The 15,672-nt window shown below is 33.2% G+C and overlaps 5 protein-coding genes across 6 annotated transcripts; 1 reads left to right on the top strand and 4 right to left on the bottom strand.

Annotated features, from left to right (window-relative positions):
• Window positions 1-2,589: 2,589 nt before the first annotated feature.
• LOC123902661 (protein SAR DEFICIENT 4) lies at window positions 2,590-3,928 on the bottom strand. The gene has a single exon (XM_045952476.1). The coding sequence runs from the start codon at window positions 3,845-3,847 to the stop codon at window positions 2,858-2,860; it is 990 nt and encodes a 329-aa protein (XP_045808432.1). The 5' UTR covers window positions 3,848-3,928; the 3' UTR covers window positions 2,590-2,857.
• A 453-nt stretch (window positions 3,929-4,381) lies between these two features.
• On the bottom strand, window positions 4,382-5,445 carry LOC123887460. Its single transcript, XM_045936780.1, has one exon. The coding sequence runs from the start codon at window positions 5,407-5,409 to the stop codon at window positions 4,792-4,794; it is 618 nt and encodes a 205-aa protein (XP_045792736.1). The 5' UTR covers window positions 5,410-5,445; the 3' UTR covers window positions 4,382-4,791.
• Window positions 5,446-9,905: 4,460 nt separating this feature from the next.
• Window positions 9,906-10,656, bottom strand: LOC123893893 (heavy metal-associated isoprenylated plant protein 39-like). The gene is made up of 2 exons (XM_045943722.1): window positions 10,507-10,656; window positions 9,906-10,417 (listed from the first exon to the last, which is right to left on the bottom strand). The coding sequence occupies exons 1-2, from the start codon at window positions 10,529-10,531 to the stop codon at window positions 10,104-10,106; spliced, it is 339 nt and encodes a 112-aa protein (XP_045799678.1). The 5' UTR covers window positions 10,532-10,656; the 3' UTR covers window positions 9,906-10,103.
• A 498-nt stretch (window positions 10,657-11,154) lies between these two features.
• LOC123893896 (serpin-ZX-like) lies at window positions 11,155-14,168 on the top strand. Of its 2 annotated transcripts, XM_045943823.1 has the most exons (3): window positions 11,155-11,384; window positions 12,355-12,779; window positions 13,308-14,168. In XM_045943823.1, exons 2-3 carry the CDS (start codon window positions 12,402-12,404, stop codon window positions 14,112-14,114), a joined length of 1,185 nt encoding a protein of 394 aa, XP_045799779.1. In that variant the 5' UTR covers window positions 11,155-11,384; window positions 12,355-12,401; the 3' UTR covers window positions 14,115-14,168. The 2 variants fall into 2 exon arrangements, with proteins under 2 accessions (XP_045799779.1, XP_045799708.1); XM_045943752.1 differs by lacking the exon at window positions 11,155-11,384 and having other exon boundaries at window positions 12,260-12,779.
• A 741-nt stretch (window positions 14,169-14,909) lies between these two features.
• Window positions 14,910-15,660, bottom strand: LOC123891196 (heavy metal-associated isoprenylated plant protein 39-like). Its single transcript, XM_045941042.1, has 2 exons — window positions 15,511-15,660; window positions 14,910-15,421 (listed from the first exon to the last, which is right to left on the bottom strand). The coding sequence occupies exons 1-2, from the start codon at window positions 15,533-15,535 to the stop codon at window positions 15,108-15,110; spliced, it is 339 nt and encodes a 112-aa protein (XP_045796998.1). The 5' UTR covers window positions 15,536-15,660; the 3' UTR covers window positions 14,910-15,107.
• Window positions 15,661-15,672: the final 12 nt, after the last annotated feature.

Genomic DNA, 15,672 nt, shown 5'->3' with positions numbered 1-15,672 from the left:
TAAGGATTAAGGATCCTTGTTGGGTAGCTTGAGTTATATAGAGAGTTGTACGGGACCACCACTATTATATTTGATGCAAACCCATTAATTCACACCCTTAAACGTGGGAGGGGTCCAAATTTTCTGGGTATATAGGAGAATGAAATCTTTCAATGGTAGTTCTTCATTCCATTAGTATGTTTGGATTATTAGTTGGATAGTTTTGGTCAATGGTACACACTTCTTTTGACTAGGATCAATAATACACACATCCTCAATTAAAGTTACACTGTATTTTGTAACCAAAAAAAAAAGGTTACACTGTATTTGCTGATATTACTAAAAACAAAAATTATAATTTGAAAAATTGGTTTGGAATATATATTCCCAAATAAAAACATGCCTATGTAAAATTCGTACAGAAACTATGGTTCAAACTAATATAAGTTCGGAACGTAAGACCGAAGACAGGTGCTCGATGGAGGTGGTTCTAACCTCTTCTTTTGTTTACCATCCTTGAGTTAAAGCATAAATAAGTACCCTAGAGGCTCAAAATGACAGTACCATGTAGCTGCTTCAAAGCCAACATGTTTGCCTATATACGGCTTCGCTACCGCTCCTATAAAGCGACGTGGTCATCATGTGTCCACCACACTTTTGTCCGTAAAAACAGAATTTCGAAGGGTCTAGAAGAAAATTTCAAATGAGAAAATTTCAATAGATATTATATTTACAAGCACACAGTTATTGTTCACATTTTCTAGCATACATTTAGTGTCTAATTGATAACACAAATAATTAAGATAGTGTATAGCTTATTATATATATTAGCTTACCACCTTAGTAACATTAAGATGAACTACTTTGCCTCAACAATTACTTCAATAACTCCTATTTTCATTATGATTACCGACAAATTGTTTGTAGTACCATATGTTAAAAATACTAAGAACACATTTTCATTGTCAACAAAAACTTTCCCTCTTTTCAAAGCCTCGTCATCACATTCCTTCATTGAATGCTTAAAAGAACCAATCAAATCCAAATGAGCTCCAATTTCCAACCTCTCACCTTTCACAAGTGGTGTCTCAGAATTAGTAGCACAACTCACAATATCCCCAAATCCAACAACCTCATCTAAATTTCCAACCGCAGCTGCTTCAAAGCCAACGTGTTTGCTTTATACGGCTTCGCTAGCGCTCCTATGAAGTGAAGTGGTGGGCAATAGGTGACCTTATAACAATCCCAATCCATCCCACTCTTGGCACACAATCTCTAGGATAGGTTCCTAAACATGCTATAGGATTTTAAGAGAGGATGAAGATTCTCATTCTATAGGTGGTACTGCCCCTATTAGAGAAGGGTGGGCTCTATCAAAAGCCCTGTATTTGAATTGGTTGGCTTTTTGAGATAAGCAACTCGGAACGGCAAGTTTGAACTGAAAGACCTGAGGTCAAAAATCTGTATATGAAAAATCACTAGCTACTTCTGCACCTTCCGATCGACCTGAACAACATATATGGATCCCATCAACCCTTTGTCCATCTTAACCGAATCCAAAAAGAAGAACTTTTGACATTTTGTACACTCTGTTATCTATTTACTAGTCTAATACTCCGATAATGGTAGAAGTCTCGAGTATATAATTTGGTCGATGAGATAAGAGACATCAAATGAGTTTTATGCACGAGGTCAGAATTATCAAACCCTGAAAACTAACACACTAAATAACATTTGCATATACAATAAACTATAATGGCAGAATGTCCGTAAAGGAAAACTAGCTCGCCATCACATGATGTAAACTAAATGATGTAACTGATATTGACTCAAGAGCATCATGGACCAAGTCTCTCCCAAAAAGATTCTTGAGCGGAAGAGCCTAATTGGTTAATTGTAACTTATATGTACTATGTCGAGCTTCTACTTAGATTCAATATAGATAGTAAGAGTAACTTGGATTTTCATAATGGTTTATAACTGTCACTGATAAAATGACACTTCCAATTAAATCACACTACCTATTTGATATTGTCAACAAGATGACTGCTAACTATTCTTCAGGCATCGCAGTATGGCCCGCAAACAAGAGAGGAACTACATGCGAACATGTTTTCAACTTATCTGTCAATTAAAACACTACAATCATGTTTTAACGTTTACATTCTTAACAACATTTCTAATTTGTTCTTTGTCTTTGATAACTTTTTGTTGGGTATGACTCATAGTTACTAATAAGTGGGTAGGGACAAAGCGAGGCCCTCTGCAGTACAGTTCAGGGGTACTTCTGTAATTTTGAAATGCAGTACTTATATGAGTTGTAAGACTATAATCCCTAATCCTTTCACTACATTACAACTACTCTCTTGTCAGAAACGTGGGGATACTTGGCCAAACTTCGTAACCAAACATTACATTTCATTCTTTGCGTTTTATGACTTTTATCGTTTCATTTATCTTTTGTACCGACCTAGTTGCTGTTCTAACACTTGCTCTTTCGCAAGTACTCATGTCACAATTATATGGTAACAACAAATCTAGAAAACAGTAATTATCTAAGAACAATGAATCTAGAAAACAATAATTATCTAATGCTAACCTATTTAGATGGATTGAATTATGAGATTTATATACAATCAAACAGACTATAAGAGTAAATCATATAAAATTTATAGAAGTTATTATCAATCACATTTATTTGGAAACCGAATATGCTGCAGTTATTTTGCCAAACTTTTACTTCTAGACCTAGTCCACATTACAAGTTGCACAAAAACTAAATCCCCTTGTACAAGTAACTCCCTCTTCTTATCAAACAAACTTGAAAAACCTTAGTGAACTATTAAGCATAAACTTAGTTGTATATTCAATATATTACCTATTTCCTTGTGTAAGTCTCATAAACAAACTGTGCTGCAAGCATATCAACAACAGCAGAACCAACAGACTTAAAAACAGTAATTTCCTCTAAACAGCTTCTCCCAACTTTATCACCTCTAATAAGCTCCACCAAATTTCCCCCAATTTCATCTTCCTTAATCACTCCCCTTTCAAAACCACCAACAAGCTCCCCTGCTTCAACCAATGCAGCTTCATTGTCAACAAAAACTTTCCCTCTTTTCAAAGCCTCATCATCACATTCCTTCATTGAATGCTTAAAAGAACCAACCAAATCCAAATGAGCCCCAATCTTCAACCTCTCACCTTTCACAAGTGGTGTCTCAGAATTAGTAGCACAACTCACAATATCCCCAAATCCAACAACCTCATCCAAATTTCCAACCCCCTCAAAACTCAACCCCGAAAGCAGCGAAAATTCATCACTTTCACTCAATTTTTTCGCTAAAGTTTCCGCCTTTTCAACTGTCCTATTCCAAATCAACACCTTTTTCAAACTGGGTCTAGCTGAAAAATGAGCTTTAATCAAATGCGGTGCAAGAGAACCAGCACCAACCATAACAAGAACTTCACTATCATCTCTAGCTAAATACTTAGAAGCCAAACCAGAAACACAAGAGGTTCTGAAAAGTGTTAGTTCAGTTGAATCCATTGAAGCAAGAGTTTGACCAGTTGTTGAATTGAAAAGGACATAGCTACCTTGAACACCTGGTAAATTGATTGAAGAGTTTTGAGGGAAATGGGTTACGAGTTTGACACCAATGTAAGGGTATGAAGAGGAAGAAGACCAAGATGGCATGAGGAGAAGGGAAGAAGAAGTTGAGAGATTGTAGTGTTGGCGAATTGGGGTTTGAAGAAAAGTTGAGATTTTGGGGAGATTGAGTTGGATGTGATTGATTAGGGTTTGATGGGTGAGGATGGATCGTAAATTCTCTGTGGATATGAAGATTGGAGAAGAAGAAAAAGCCATTGATGAATTATTTTGCAGTTTTTGATAATTCAGTGTTTGATCTTTGAGTCTGAGGCAAAACTAGTGTATATATGTGTTCTTTCTTTCTTGTGGAAATTTATAAGGTCAACATAAAAAATGAAATTAAAAAAAGACTAATAATAACTTGACTAAAATTTATTAATCTTTTTTCAATTTTTTTTTAAAAAAAGCAAACTTAATTAATTTCATTAATCAAATAGTCATTGATACAACAAGAAATCGACTCTAAAATACGGCCACTAGACATGAAATAGGCCGCTCATGTTAAGGAGTAAGTAACCATATTCGTTTGTCACTTTAGGATTTTGATCTCAAAGTTGGAATTCGACAATATTAAGGACTTAATATCACGTACACACCATCCTCATCCCGTGGCCGCTATAAATTTCTAAATGATATATATGAAATCTGTCATTTTTTTTTTTTTTGATAAACTAATATATCATCCACACATAATTGGAGAGATTAATCTCTCGAAATAATTGAGATTCATTTAAGGTGTTGACCTCTACCAACAAATGTTTATGGGATCATGGCCTAAATTTATGACTTTCATATAGTTTAATGAATATTTAGGAGGACTAATATTAATTTTGACTTGATTTTACCATTTGATTTTGACATTGGCTTCAAATTATCAGATCAAACAAACTCCTAATAATAGTAGTGTGTGGTATACTCTTTTAATTCTTTGATAAGTAAACCATGAATGTCTACATAGAAAGAAAAAAAAGACAGTGTTCTACAACTACAACACAAAGTTACACAGAAATTCTACAATATCATATGGAAAAGAGTGAATCTACATTGAATTTTATAGAAGAAACAAAATATGGTACATAAAAAAGTATTAAAGTAAAGTAATACTAATATTTAAGAAATGAGACAGAAAAAAGACACTAATGTTTCAACAAATTACTTGTTTAATTTGTTTTAGATGAAATGCTCCAACTGGTATTGGAAAGACTCCATTGATCAGAAACAATGTCTTCAGCTGCAGATGAATTAATGTCACCACATTTTGCAACAATCCTTACACTCTCAATCAACTCTTTTGTTCTAGCTTCTTGTGCCAAAATTTCCACCAACTGTTCAGGACTAATCACCAACTTCACTTTCCAAAACCTGCTACTACTAGACAATGATGATTCAATAGAAGATTTCTTGAGAAACCTCATTCCTTGATGATTGTAATCTAAAGACATTCTATATGGAGCAGGATACGAGGTTGTTGGAACACTATGAGATCTAACATGTCCTTGTCTAACAACATGTTGTTCATAATCACTTCCACATGAAGCTTCTATGTTGTTGTTGTTGATTGGAAGCAAATAGTATGATTGTCCCGCCTCTAACTCGTCGAATTGGCTTAGTGGTTTCCAAAAGAGATCATGGCTTCTGAAAATGGCATGTTCAGGGAACTCTTTAGTGATGAAACTTACTGTTATTGGAGCATTGAATTCCATGATTCCACCATTTGATGTTATTACTTTGATTGTTGCATTAGAATCTGTCATGGTCCCAACAAAGCAATTTCCCATGTTGGAGTTTCAACACTATATTAGTGTTGTTTTTTATGTATTATATTATGGTGTATATTAATTGGTGGCTAATTAAAGTCTATAGTATGGTTGGAGGGAATTATAGAGCGGGTAACTTGTTGAGAAATAAAGTAGAACTTTGTTTTGTGGTGGTGTGGTCGGTCAGATTCTTGTTGTGTGCTTTGACAAAAGTTAGGATAGAAGAAAATTAAAGGGAAAAAAGAGGCCTTACATAATCATGAATTTGGAAATGTATGTGTACACATTGCTAATAATCAAAAGTAGGAAGTGTTTTTAAAACTATGTAGTCCAACACGAGATTTAAAGCCAATCGGTAGGCTGATAAAAGATCATAACATGAGCTCGTGTGATCCGGCTCTCGATCTTGACTATTTTATCTTCAGTACATAGAAATTAATATGGAGAGTCCGAGTTTGACTACAATGGAAGGGACAACTCTCTCTCAAAAGTTTTAACATTGTTGCAATCTGATAGTAGAATTCCTACTCATGAACTTTGGTTAAAGGTAGTATAATGCAAGGGTAGAGTTTTACTAAGATTTAAGAAACCCCATGGTGAGAATCAAATGATAAAAAGATATAAAATTACTTAACAAATCTTATTTACTAAGTAGATGACTACATGAACATTTTTCCTCAGGAGCATTATTATTGTTACTACCATATAGTGATTACTTTGTTGTGTATTATTACCAATTTTTACATGATTTACTTGGTCAAAGTAGAATGAGATAAAAGGGGCATACTATGTTGCTTTAGAAGTCTTTTTCAAAACAATGTTGGTCCCCCTAGGCGAAGCCCAAACAATAAGAAAGTAAAAGAGCTAGTGTGTACTGTCACTAGGCCCACTTCATTGGCCTTTTTCTTTTTCATTTAGGACATTTTTTCTTATATGATCAAAGGTGTCATGACAGACACAACTACCTTTGATTATGGAACCATATTACTAATTCCAGAAAATTGCCCTGACAAATTACTGCGTCCGTCCCAAATCTTTGGTCTTTTTAATTTTTTAGTTTTGTCCCAAAACTTTAGTCCTTTTAAAAAACCAAAACACAATTAATGATACTTTACCATTCATGCCCTTACAAAAATTAAAGCATTCATTAAATGAATTTTATCTTTCTTAATAAAGTAAGGGTAAAAATGACTTAACTTACCAATGTTTGTTATTTCTTAATCCACATGCAAGACTCTAAAAAGACCAAATTTTTGGGACGAAGGGAGTATGTTATTTCTTCTTTTTTGCCTTCATAATGCTTTGGATTTTGTTGAATTTCTAAACTCGTATTAACATTATTTGCGGTTCAATTTTAAAGTTATCAATTACAAAGGGAAAACGTAGATATCTAATGAAAGGACGAGAATAATCCTAAGATGTTAAGGTTACTATTATACTCATAAGAGAGAAAAAGAGAATAAAAATACTTATGCGGTAAAAACTCATAAAAATTACAGGGTTAATATATTTTTAGTCCCTACATTTTGTTATAGTACCTACATTTTTTTATGGTGAATTTTTTTTTACAATTTTTTCCGTTATCAAAATTGGTCCCTACCATTAATTTTACAAACGAAATGTTGTCTGTCAGCTTATTAAAACAAGTGTTAAATATATGTTTTTTTTTTTTTTGACAAGGTTAAATATATGTTTTTATTTCCTACATTTTGCTCTATTTAAGAATGGTTCCCTACATTTTAAAAAATGTGAATAAAAAACGCTACAATTTATTTTGATACTGAATTTGGTCCCTACCATTAATTTTACAAAAGAAATGCTTAAATGGCAATCATGGCCCCCATTTTTTTGGTTAAAAACAAAAGAAAATGGATGGAAAGATGAGGATGGTGGATGAAGAGAGACGAAAGGAGAAAGATGGAGAGAGACGACAGATGGAGAGATATGGAGAGAGTTGAATATAGAGAGAGACAGATAGAGAGACTTGACAGATGGAGAAAATTGGATGGAGAGAGATGGATGAAACCCTTAACCCTGAAACCTAACCCTAAACCTCTAAACCTAAACCCTAGCCCTAACATAAACCCTAACCCCGTAAACCCTAACACTAACATAAATCCTAAATTTAACCTTACCCATAACCCTAACACTAACATAAATCCTAAATTTAACCTTACCCATAACCCTAACACTAACATAAACCCTAAAACCTAACCCATAACACTAACATAACCCCTAACACTAACCCTAAACCCTAATATTTGACCTTAACCCTAACCATAACTTAAACCTTAACCCCCTAAACCCTAACATAAATCCTAACCCTTAACCCCCTAAACCCTAACATAAATCCTAACCCTAACCCTAAATCCTTAACTCCAACACTAACAAAAACCCTAATACCTAACCCTTAACCCCCAAAACGCTAAAACCTAACACCCTAAACCCTAACCCTCAACCTTAAACCTAACATAAACCCTAACCCCCCAAACCCTAACACTAACCCTAAACCCTAACATAACCCCTAACCCTAACCCCCAAAACCCAAACACTAACATAAACCCTAAAACCCTAACCATAAAACCACCCTAACTCCTAACCCTTAAACCTAACCCTAAACCCTTAAACCTAAAACCAAACCTTAACCCTAACATAAGAACTAACTACCCCAACCCTATCCCTAGTCCATAACCCTAAAAGCTAACATGTTACCATAAACTCTAACCCTAATGAGTAGTAAAATAATACAATTACACGTTATTTTGCATCTCAGTTGTTAGAACATATAGTTTATATTACACACTAATAAAATTAACTATAAACAATCTCAACCATCAATTTTAGATTGCACGGCTAAGAAGAGTAAACATGTAACATAATTATTGTGTCTAAGAAGTATGGTTTATGTGAAAAAGAAATAAGCAAGGTTTTTAATAGCGGTCATAGTCGTGTTAAGCATTTGGTGAATCAATTGTTACATATGTTGCGTTACGGATTGAGGTCGTCACGGACTCACGGTGTGAATTAATCACAACGTTGCACAAACCTTATTAAAATTTGGGAAGTTTAATTGTGGCTAAATTCTAGGAACTCATTTTTTAAGTTTTTCAATTTGTAATTTTGACTAAATGTAAGGGTGAAGTCAAATAATAAAAAGGATAAAATAAAAATATTAAATTATTTTGTAGAGGTGAAGGGTTAAATAACAAATATAAAGGTGGGAGGCAAATTTTTGCTACCTTGAATTTTGTCCTTATTATCTTATGTAGTACATTAAGAAAGCATGTGATCCTATAATAGTTTATCAAGTAAGTCAACAATTCTAGATCTCATTACCATCTAAACACATTGATTAATGAGAACCAGTTCATTTGATAGGCTTAAATAAATTAGATTAATTTAGACAGATCCCAACTAATCAGACCAGTGTCGTCTACTGTTGATGAAGAAGAGTCAACATTAATTAATAATGTATCAAAAGTTCATATAGGCAGAATATCATATGGAAAAAATCCTCCGTTTGGTGAATGAACAATGAATAATACCGGGCTAAACAATATAATTACTATAAACATAGCATCCTTCATGTATACAGTATACATGTGGTTTTTTTATAATATTTTTTAGGGAAAACAACAACGGTCTAACATAGAGAAAATTTTATGACACGGTCGAACTTAACTCTATCTCAAAATTATAATTCAAAGCAGAGGATTGTTCAATCCTATATAAGTTCTCATACTCGGTTTATAGTTTCTGATATAGGACTTCAGGTTGGATTCATGAAGCTCGATTTACAGATGAAAAATTTATAACACTTTATGGTTCAAAAAACACTTACAAAAATAAGACATTAGCTAAGTTCAAACCCAAAATCTCCCAAATTTAAAATCTATCTATTTATCACTAGACGATACATTTAAATTGTATGCTTCTTTTGATTTCTCTGTACATGCATGCATGATGCATCCCGGTATTGATCAGCCACACATCAATATCATTATCATACATACAACTTGTACCTTATTTATCACGATTAAGACTTATGAAAGACAATATAAATGTTAAACAAAAATTTAAACCGTGTTAACACATGGAGTTTTGGTTCCACTTGTAAACCGGTATAATTTTTTAATTTTATTGTAAAGAAACTTGAAAATTGATTAAAGGATTGGGATTAAAATATTAAGAAAAAGAAGGCCATTAGATGTAACTGGTGTCTATCCGTCAAGGGGTTTGGACCACTTGGACTTTCACTAGTGATATGCTACACAAAATCAATTTTATTTGCAATTTTATATGAATTTCTATCATATTCATTACTCTCAGGATCAGGACCACTTGGACCTTCACTCTCATGTTCATTTTGACATCAAGTGATGTGAGATATATCTTGCATTTTGTACAATCAACATATACTCGCATTTCTCTTGTAAAAAAAAGAAGAAATAATTAAGATTACCACTACACTTAACATGTTACGAACTAAATTCAATTGTTTGAGATCAGATAGCTTATATTGCATAATCGGTAAATGAATTATAAATAATCTCAACAAATGATTTGAGATTGAACGGTCCAAATCTACATATGCGCCACACACAATTACAGCATAACTCCAATTCTCAAGAAAACTCTTGTGGAAAGAAGAATAAGAAGAAGAAAAACACACTAAAAACAATGCACTTTTTTTTCCTTTCAAATTATTCTGAAACTTAGCAAATGACACATGCACTAGGATTCTCTTCCACACTAGTATAGTAGTAATGTGGTTGTTTCATCATGATAGGATAATGATAAGCTTCACAAATCTTCACAACACCAGCTTCTGAGTTCTTATTATTTTGATCCTTTTTCTCTTCTGTACCCTTCTTTTTCTTCTCTTCTTTCTTAGCCTCTTTTGCTGGTCCAACAGATAATATCTTAGGACAACACAATTTCCTTAACTTTCCAACTACAGCCACAGGATCTATGTCTCCAGTTAAGGTTAATTTATGTTCCTTTATATCCAAAGACACTGACTCAACCCCTACAAAAACCATGGTTTATTTTGTTAGTATGAAATCACAAAGAAAATATAAAAATAACTTAAAGTGACAAGAGATTGAAATTCAATACCTGAAATATTAGAGATTGCTTTCATAGCTTTTTTCTTTGTTTTGTCATCATGTATTTCCACTTGCAGCACTATTTTCTGTCATGGAACAAATCAGAGAGGATTGTTAGAAGTTAATTAGTCCCATTAAAATCACTTCTAAACATGAAAAAAAATCTTGGTAAAAAAAAATAAAACTCTATTTTGTAATCGATCTAGGTAGAATATTTCATTTTAATTAATGACTCAAAATAAAGACGAATATAAATATTATACGACAAATTTTAACATAATAAATTTTGTAAGGATCAAAACAGGAATTATTAAAGAGATTTGATTGGTTAAAAAAATTTGTTTTTAATCTTTTTTGGTCAAGATTATCCCATCAACTTACCTCCCCTCGATCTACTTTGAATCAAAATTTAAAAACAAATTTTTTTAAACAATCAAATCTCTTTAATAATTGAGACTTAATATATATATTTTTTTTTGTCAAAATTGCCCCATCATCTCCCCTCTCATTCCCTCCATCTACTACAAAGCGGACCGTTAATTTTCCCTCATTAAGATTTGCTCTGAACATTCAGAAAAAAAAAAAAAAAGATTTGCTCTGAATTTGAATTATTTGTTTTTTTTTTTTTAAATTGAAGTTTAAGTTAGGTGCGTATTATCAGGCAGCCTATAAATATCCTTTCAGATCTGCTTCAGCAAAGCTTTCACGTTTTCATCATCTCTCTTTTTGTCAAACCCTAACCTTACCCTCCACCCAAACCCAGCCACCGCGCCGCCGCTCCTCCAGTGATAACCACAGCCACCGTCTCCTACCTCTCTGAAACAAAAGGGAATAAAAGAGAAAATCAGAATTTTAGGTTAATTGTTCAATATTTTCCTTTTCTAATTGGTAATTTCTCCTTCATTCATTATTTATTGTCCAATTTGTTGTTGTTGATGTTGGAACACTTAACAGGGATTTTGTTTGTTGTTGATGATTCAAACTAAAGAAGGATTTTGTTTATATTTTTACGGTAAAAGATTTTATTGATATTTCTAGAATTATATCATATATTCTCTTAATTTTATTTGTGTAATTTTATTTATTGCTTCAAAAAAATGCTAGGAGAAAGACTTTTTTTTTTTAGCTAAAAAGTATTTTGATGATATTGATTAGAACATGACATTTTATTTATGTTAGTTACACTATAAATAACTATTTTTGAAGTTGTTGATGCTATTTGTAATTTAAATAGTTGATGTTCTCTTAAAAAAAAATTGAAATTTTTATTAAGGGACCATATTAATTACTCTAAAAATAAAATGGCCAAGTATATGTCTGATACGACATCGATACTTGTCCGATATTTTTCGATACCAGCATCGGAGAAGTATCGACAATTAATATAACCGATATGTGTTGGATACTACTTCGATACGCGTATTCGAAAAGTATCGGATAATTAATGCACTTTGATGATGAAAAAATAGGAGAGGAGACTGATACAATTCGTGTTGAATGTCTTAAGTATTGAATGTTAGAGTAGACTTGAACCCTGGACCTCCAACCGGTCCAACTCTTTAATTCTTGGCTCAACTAGCTAAATCAGTTGAACTACTCATCCCATCCTTTTTGGGTAGTACTTAACTTAAGATATGTAATTGTCACTTGTTTGCTCATTTTGAGTAATTTGAATGTTAATTTTTTATCATTATGATTTTAGTTGTTTCTATATTGTGCATTTATATATTTAATTTTAAATTTAATTTTTAAATAACGGATCACGGCCGTATCGTATCAGGAATTTTGAAAAATTTTCCGTATCGGTATCGTGTCACGTATCTGAGCTTCATAGATTTTAATACATCCAAATTGTCAGGACCTTTTCCGGCTATCTTCTCTCATTCAAGAATCAGAACAACTACAATGGACCTCAAAAAATCAGGAAGGTGCCAAGAAGATGTTGCACTCACCCTCACAAAGCATTTATTTTTAAAACAAGATTCTCAGCAAAAAAACCTCGTCTTTTCGCCCTTGTCTCTCTTTGTTGTTCTTAGCGTCATGGCAGCTGGATCAGAAGGCTATGCTCTTGACGAACTTCTTACCTTCCTTCAATTTGACTCCATCCACAATCTAATGTCATTCTTCTCTCAGCTCGTCTCCCCTGCTTTGTTCTCTGACGATCGTATGTGTTTTATCAATGGAATGTGGGCTGATGAATCACTTCCCCTTTCTCATTCTTTTAAACAACTTGTGGCCACTCATTACAACACCACTTTGGCTTCGGTTGATTTTAAGACTAAGGTATGTACTATCACTTTCTATATATATATATATATATACATCATAAAGGGAGCTCGGGAAAAATATGTTTTCAGTCCCTACTTTTACGTTAAGTTTTGGTTTTCGTCCCTGTATTTCAAAATCACTTGTTTTTGTCCCCAATTAATTTTCAGTTTTGGTTTTAGTCTCAAATGTTAAAAATTATGATATGACAGTCCACGTATGATGCCACATGTCAACAGAATCCTACGTGTCAACGCCACATGGATTTTCGTTAGTCAACGGTTAGTTGACCTAACATTTGAGGCTAAAACCAAAACTGAAAATTAATTGAAGACAAAAACAAGTGATTTTAAAGTATATGGACGAAAACCAAAACTCAATATAAAAGTAGGGACTGAAAACACATTTTACTATTAATAATATATTTGCCGTTCAAAAAAAAAACATAATTTTTTGTAATCTAAATTTCTTTTATTTCCTCCAACCAAACATTATGAAAATGTTTCTCAAGAAAACTATTCATTTTGATTTTGATGTTTTTTGAAGGGTGATCAAGTGTGTCATGAAGTTAATTTGTGGGTTGAGAAAGAGACGAATGGCCTTATCACAAAGCTTCTTCATCCTAGTATGGTAAGCAAATTACCCACAGGGCTTGTCTTTGCAAATGCAATGTGCTTCAAAGGTGTGTGGAAACACAAGTTTATGGATACAGCTTTCCAGCATAGTTTTCACCTCTTCAATGGCACCAAAGTCATTGCTCCCTTCATGGTTAGCAAGCAGAGGGAGCACTTTATTGGTATTTTTGATGGTTTCAAAGTCCTCCGTCTTTCTTATAGACAAGGCAGGGATAAAACTCGTCGGTTCTCCATGTATATTTTCCTTCCAGATGCAAAAGATGGACTTTTGGCATTAATTGAAAAGCTAGCTTCAGAATCTGATTTTTTGAAAGACAAGTTTCCTCGGCGAAAAGTGGAAGTACGTCAATTTACTATTCCAAAATTCAAGATTTCTTTTTCATTTGAAGCTTCTAATGTTCTGCACGAGTTGGGAATGAGTTCACCTTTCTTTCTAACAAAAGTGGTAGAGGGAATGAACCCTCCTTTGGGCGTGGAAAGCATAAATCACAATGCTTTCGTTGAGGTAAATGAGAAAGGCACCATAGCTTCAGCAAACACTGTTATGGTGGCATTAAGAGGTAGTCGTCGTGCCACTCCTACGGACTTTGTAGCTGACCATCCTTTCCTCTTCTTAATCAGAGAAGATTTCAGTGGAACAATTCTCTTTATTGGTCAGGTTCTCAATCCTCTTGATGGAGCAGATGAACATACCACACACATATACCGAAGAAAATGAAGATGATGATGAAAGTTAGCAATCTCATTATCTAATTATTATATTTTGTGATTAGGAAGGTTCATGTTTTTCTTTATTATGCTGATATTGAATTATTACATTATTTTATTTTTGGTCAAAGAATTTTTTTATGTTGAATAAATATGAATAGCGACCCTCTCAGGTACACTTGCCAGTTGCTAAACCAAAAATTTGACAAATTAAAAATTAATATGCATGGGGTTAATTTGTCAAATTAATTCGCAGTATCTTTTTGAGTTCTTTCTTTTATACTTGTTGACAACTGAAGAGGGAAATGGACAAAGTGAGAATAGAGTTGCTGAGAAATTTGAGCGCTGGAATTTAAATTGTTGATACATTTTTGTTGTGTTAAAAAACAGATATTCCAGCAATTCACAGGCATCAATGCGATCATGTTTTATGCGCCAGTTTTATTCAACACATTGGGATTCAAGAATGATGCTTCGCTCTATTCCGCTGTGATAACTGGTGCTGTGAATGTCCTCTCCACAATGGCAAATTTTCATTGTGTACACAAAATCAATGTGTACTAAATCAATTTTATTTACAATTTTATATGAATTTCTATCATATTCATTACTCTCAGGATCAGGACCACTTGGACCTTCACTCTCATGTTCATTTTGACATCAAGTGATGTGAGATATATCTTGCATTTTGTACAATCAACATATACTCGCATTTCTCTTGTAAAAAAAAGAAGAAATAATTAAGATTACCACTACACTTAACATGTTACGAACTAAATTCAATTGTTTGAGATCAGATAGCTTATATTGCATAATCGGTAAATGAATTATAAATAATCTCAACAAATGATTTGAGATTGAACGGTCCAAATCTACATATGCGCCACACACAATTACAGCATAACTCCAATTCTCAAGAAAACTCTTGTGGAAAGAAGAATAAGAAGAAGAAAAACACACTAAAAACAATGCACTTTTTTTTCCTTTCAAATTATTCTGAAACTTAGCAAATGACACATGCACTAGGATTCTCTTCCACACTAGTATAGTAGTAATGTGGTTGTTTCATCATGATAGGATAATGATAAGCTTCACAAATCTTCACAACACCAGCTTCTGAGTTCTTATTATTTTGATCCTTTTTCTCTTCTGTACCCTTCTTTTTCTTCTCTTCTTTCTTAGCCTCTTTTGCTGGTCCAACAGATAATATCTTAGGACAACACAATTTCCTTAACTTTCCAACTACAGCCACAGGATCTATGTCTCCAGTTAAGGTTAATTTATGTTCCTTTATATCCAAAGACACTGACTCAACCCCTACAAAAACCATGGTTTATTTTGTTAGTATGAAATCACAAAGAAAATATAAAAATAACTTAAAGTGACAAGAGATTGAAATTCAATACCTGAAATATTAGAGATTGCTTTCATAGCTTTTTTCTTTGTTTTGTCATCATGTATTTCCACTTGCAGCACTATTTTCTGTCATGGAACAAATCAGAGAGGATTGTTAGAAGTTAATTAGTCCCATTAAAATCACTTCTAAACATGAAAAAAAATCTTGGTAA

The sequence above is a fragment of the Trifolium pratense genome, linkage group LG1 (genome assembly GCF_020283565.1).
Source record: "Trifolium pratense cultivar HEN17-A07 linkage group LG1, ARS_RC_1.1, whole genome shotgun sequence".
In the NCBI taxonomy this organism is placed as follows: domain Eukaryota; kingdom Viridiplantae; phylum Streptophyta; class Magnoliopsida; order Fabales; family Fabaceae; genus Trifolium; species Trifolium pratense.
The sequence above is the reverse complement of the archived record's forward strand: the minus strand, read 5'-3'. Positions and strand labels throughout refer to the sequence as shown.

Excerpts from the sequence above, each read along its gene's own strand:
- LOC123891196 (XM_045941042.1), bottom strand. The coding sequence starts at position 15,535 with ATGAAAGCAATCTCTAATATTTCAG. Across the intron at positions 15,422-15,510 it reads AGCAATCTCTAATATTTCAG|GGGTTGAGTCAGTGTCTTTG; the intron begins GTATTGAATTTC and ends TGGTTTTTGTAG.
- LOC123902661 (XM_045952476.1), bottom strand. The coding sequence starts at position 3,847 with ATGGCTTTTTCTTCTTCTCCAATCTTCATATCCACAGAGAATTTACGA.
- LOC123887460 (XM_045936780.1), bottom strand. The coding sequence starts at position 5,409 with ATGGGAAATTGCTTTGTTGGGACCATGACAGATTCTAATGCAACAATC.
- LOC123893893 (XM_045943722.1), bottom strand. The coding sequence starts at position 10,531 with ATGAAAGCAATCTCTAATATTTCAG. Across the intron at positions 10,418-10,506 it reads AGCAATCTCTAATATTTCAG|GGGTTGAGTCAGTGTCTTTG; the intron begins GTATTGAATTTC and ends TGGTTTTTGTAG.
- LOC123893896 (XM_045943823.1), top strand. The coding sequence starts at position 12,402 with ATGGACCTCAAAAAATCAGGAAGGTGCCAAGAAGATGTTGCACTCACC. Across the intron at positions 12,780-13,307 it reads CGGTTGATTTTAAGACTAAG|GGTGATCAAGTGTGTCATGA; the intron begins GTATGTACTATC and ends TGTTTTTTGAAG.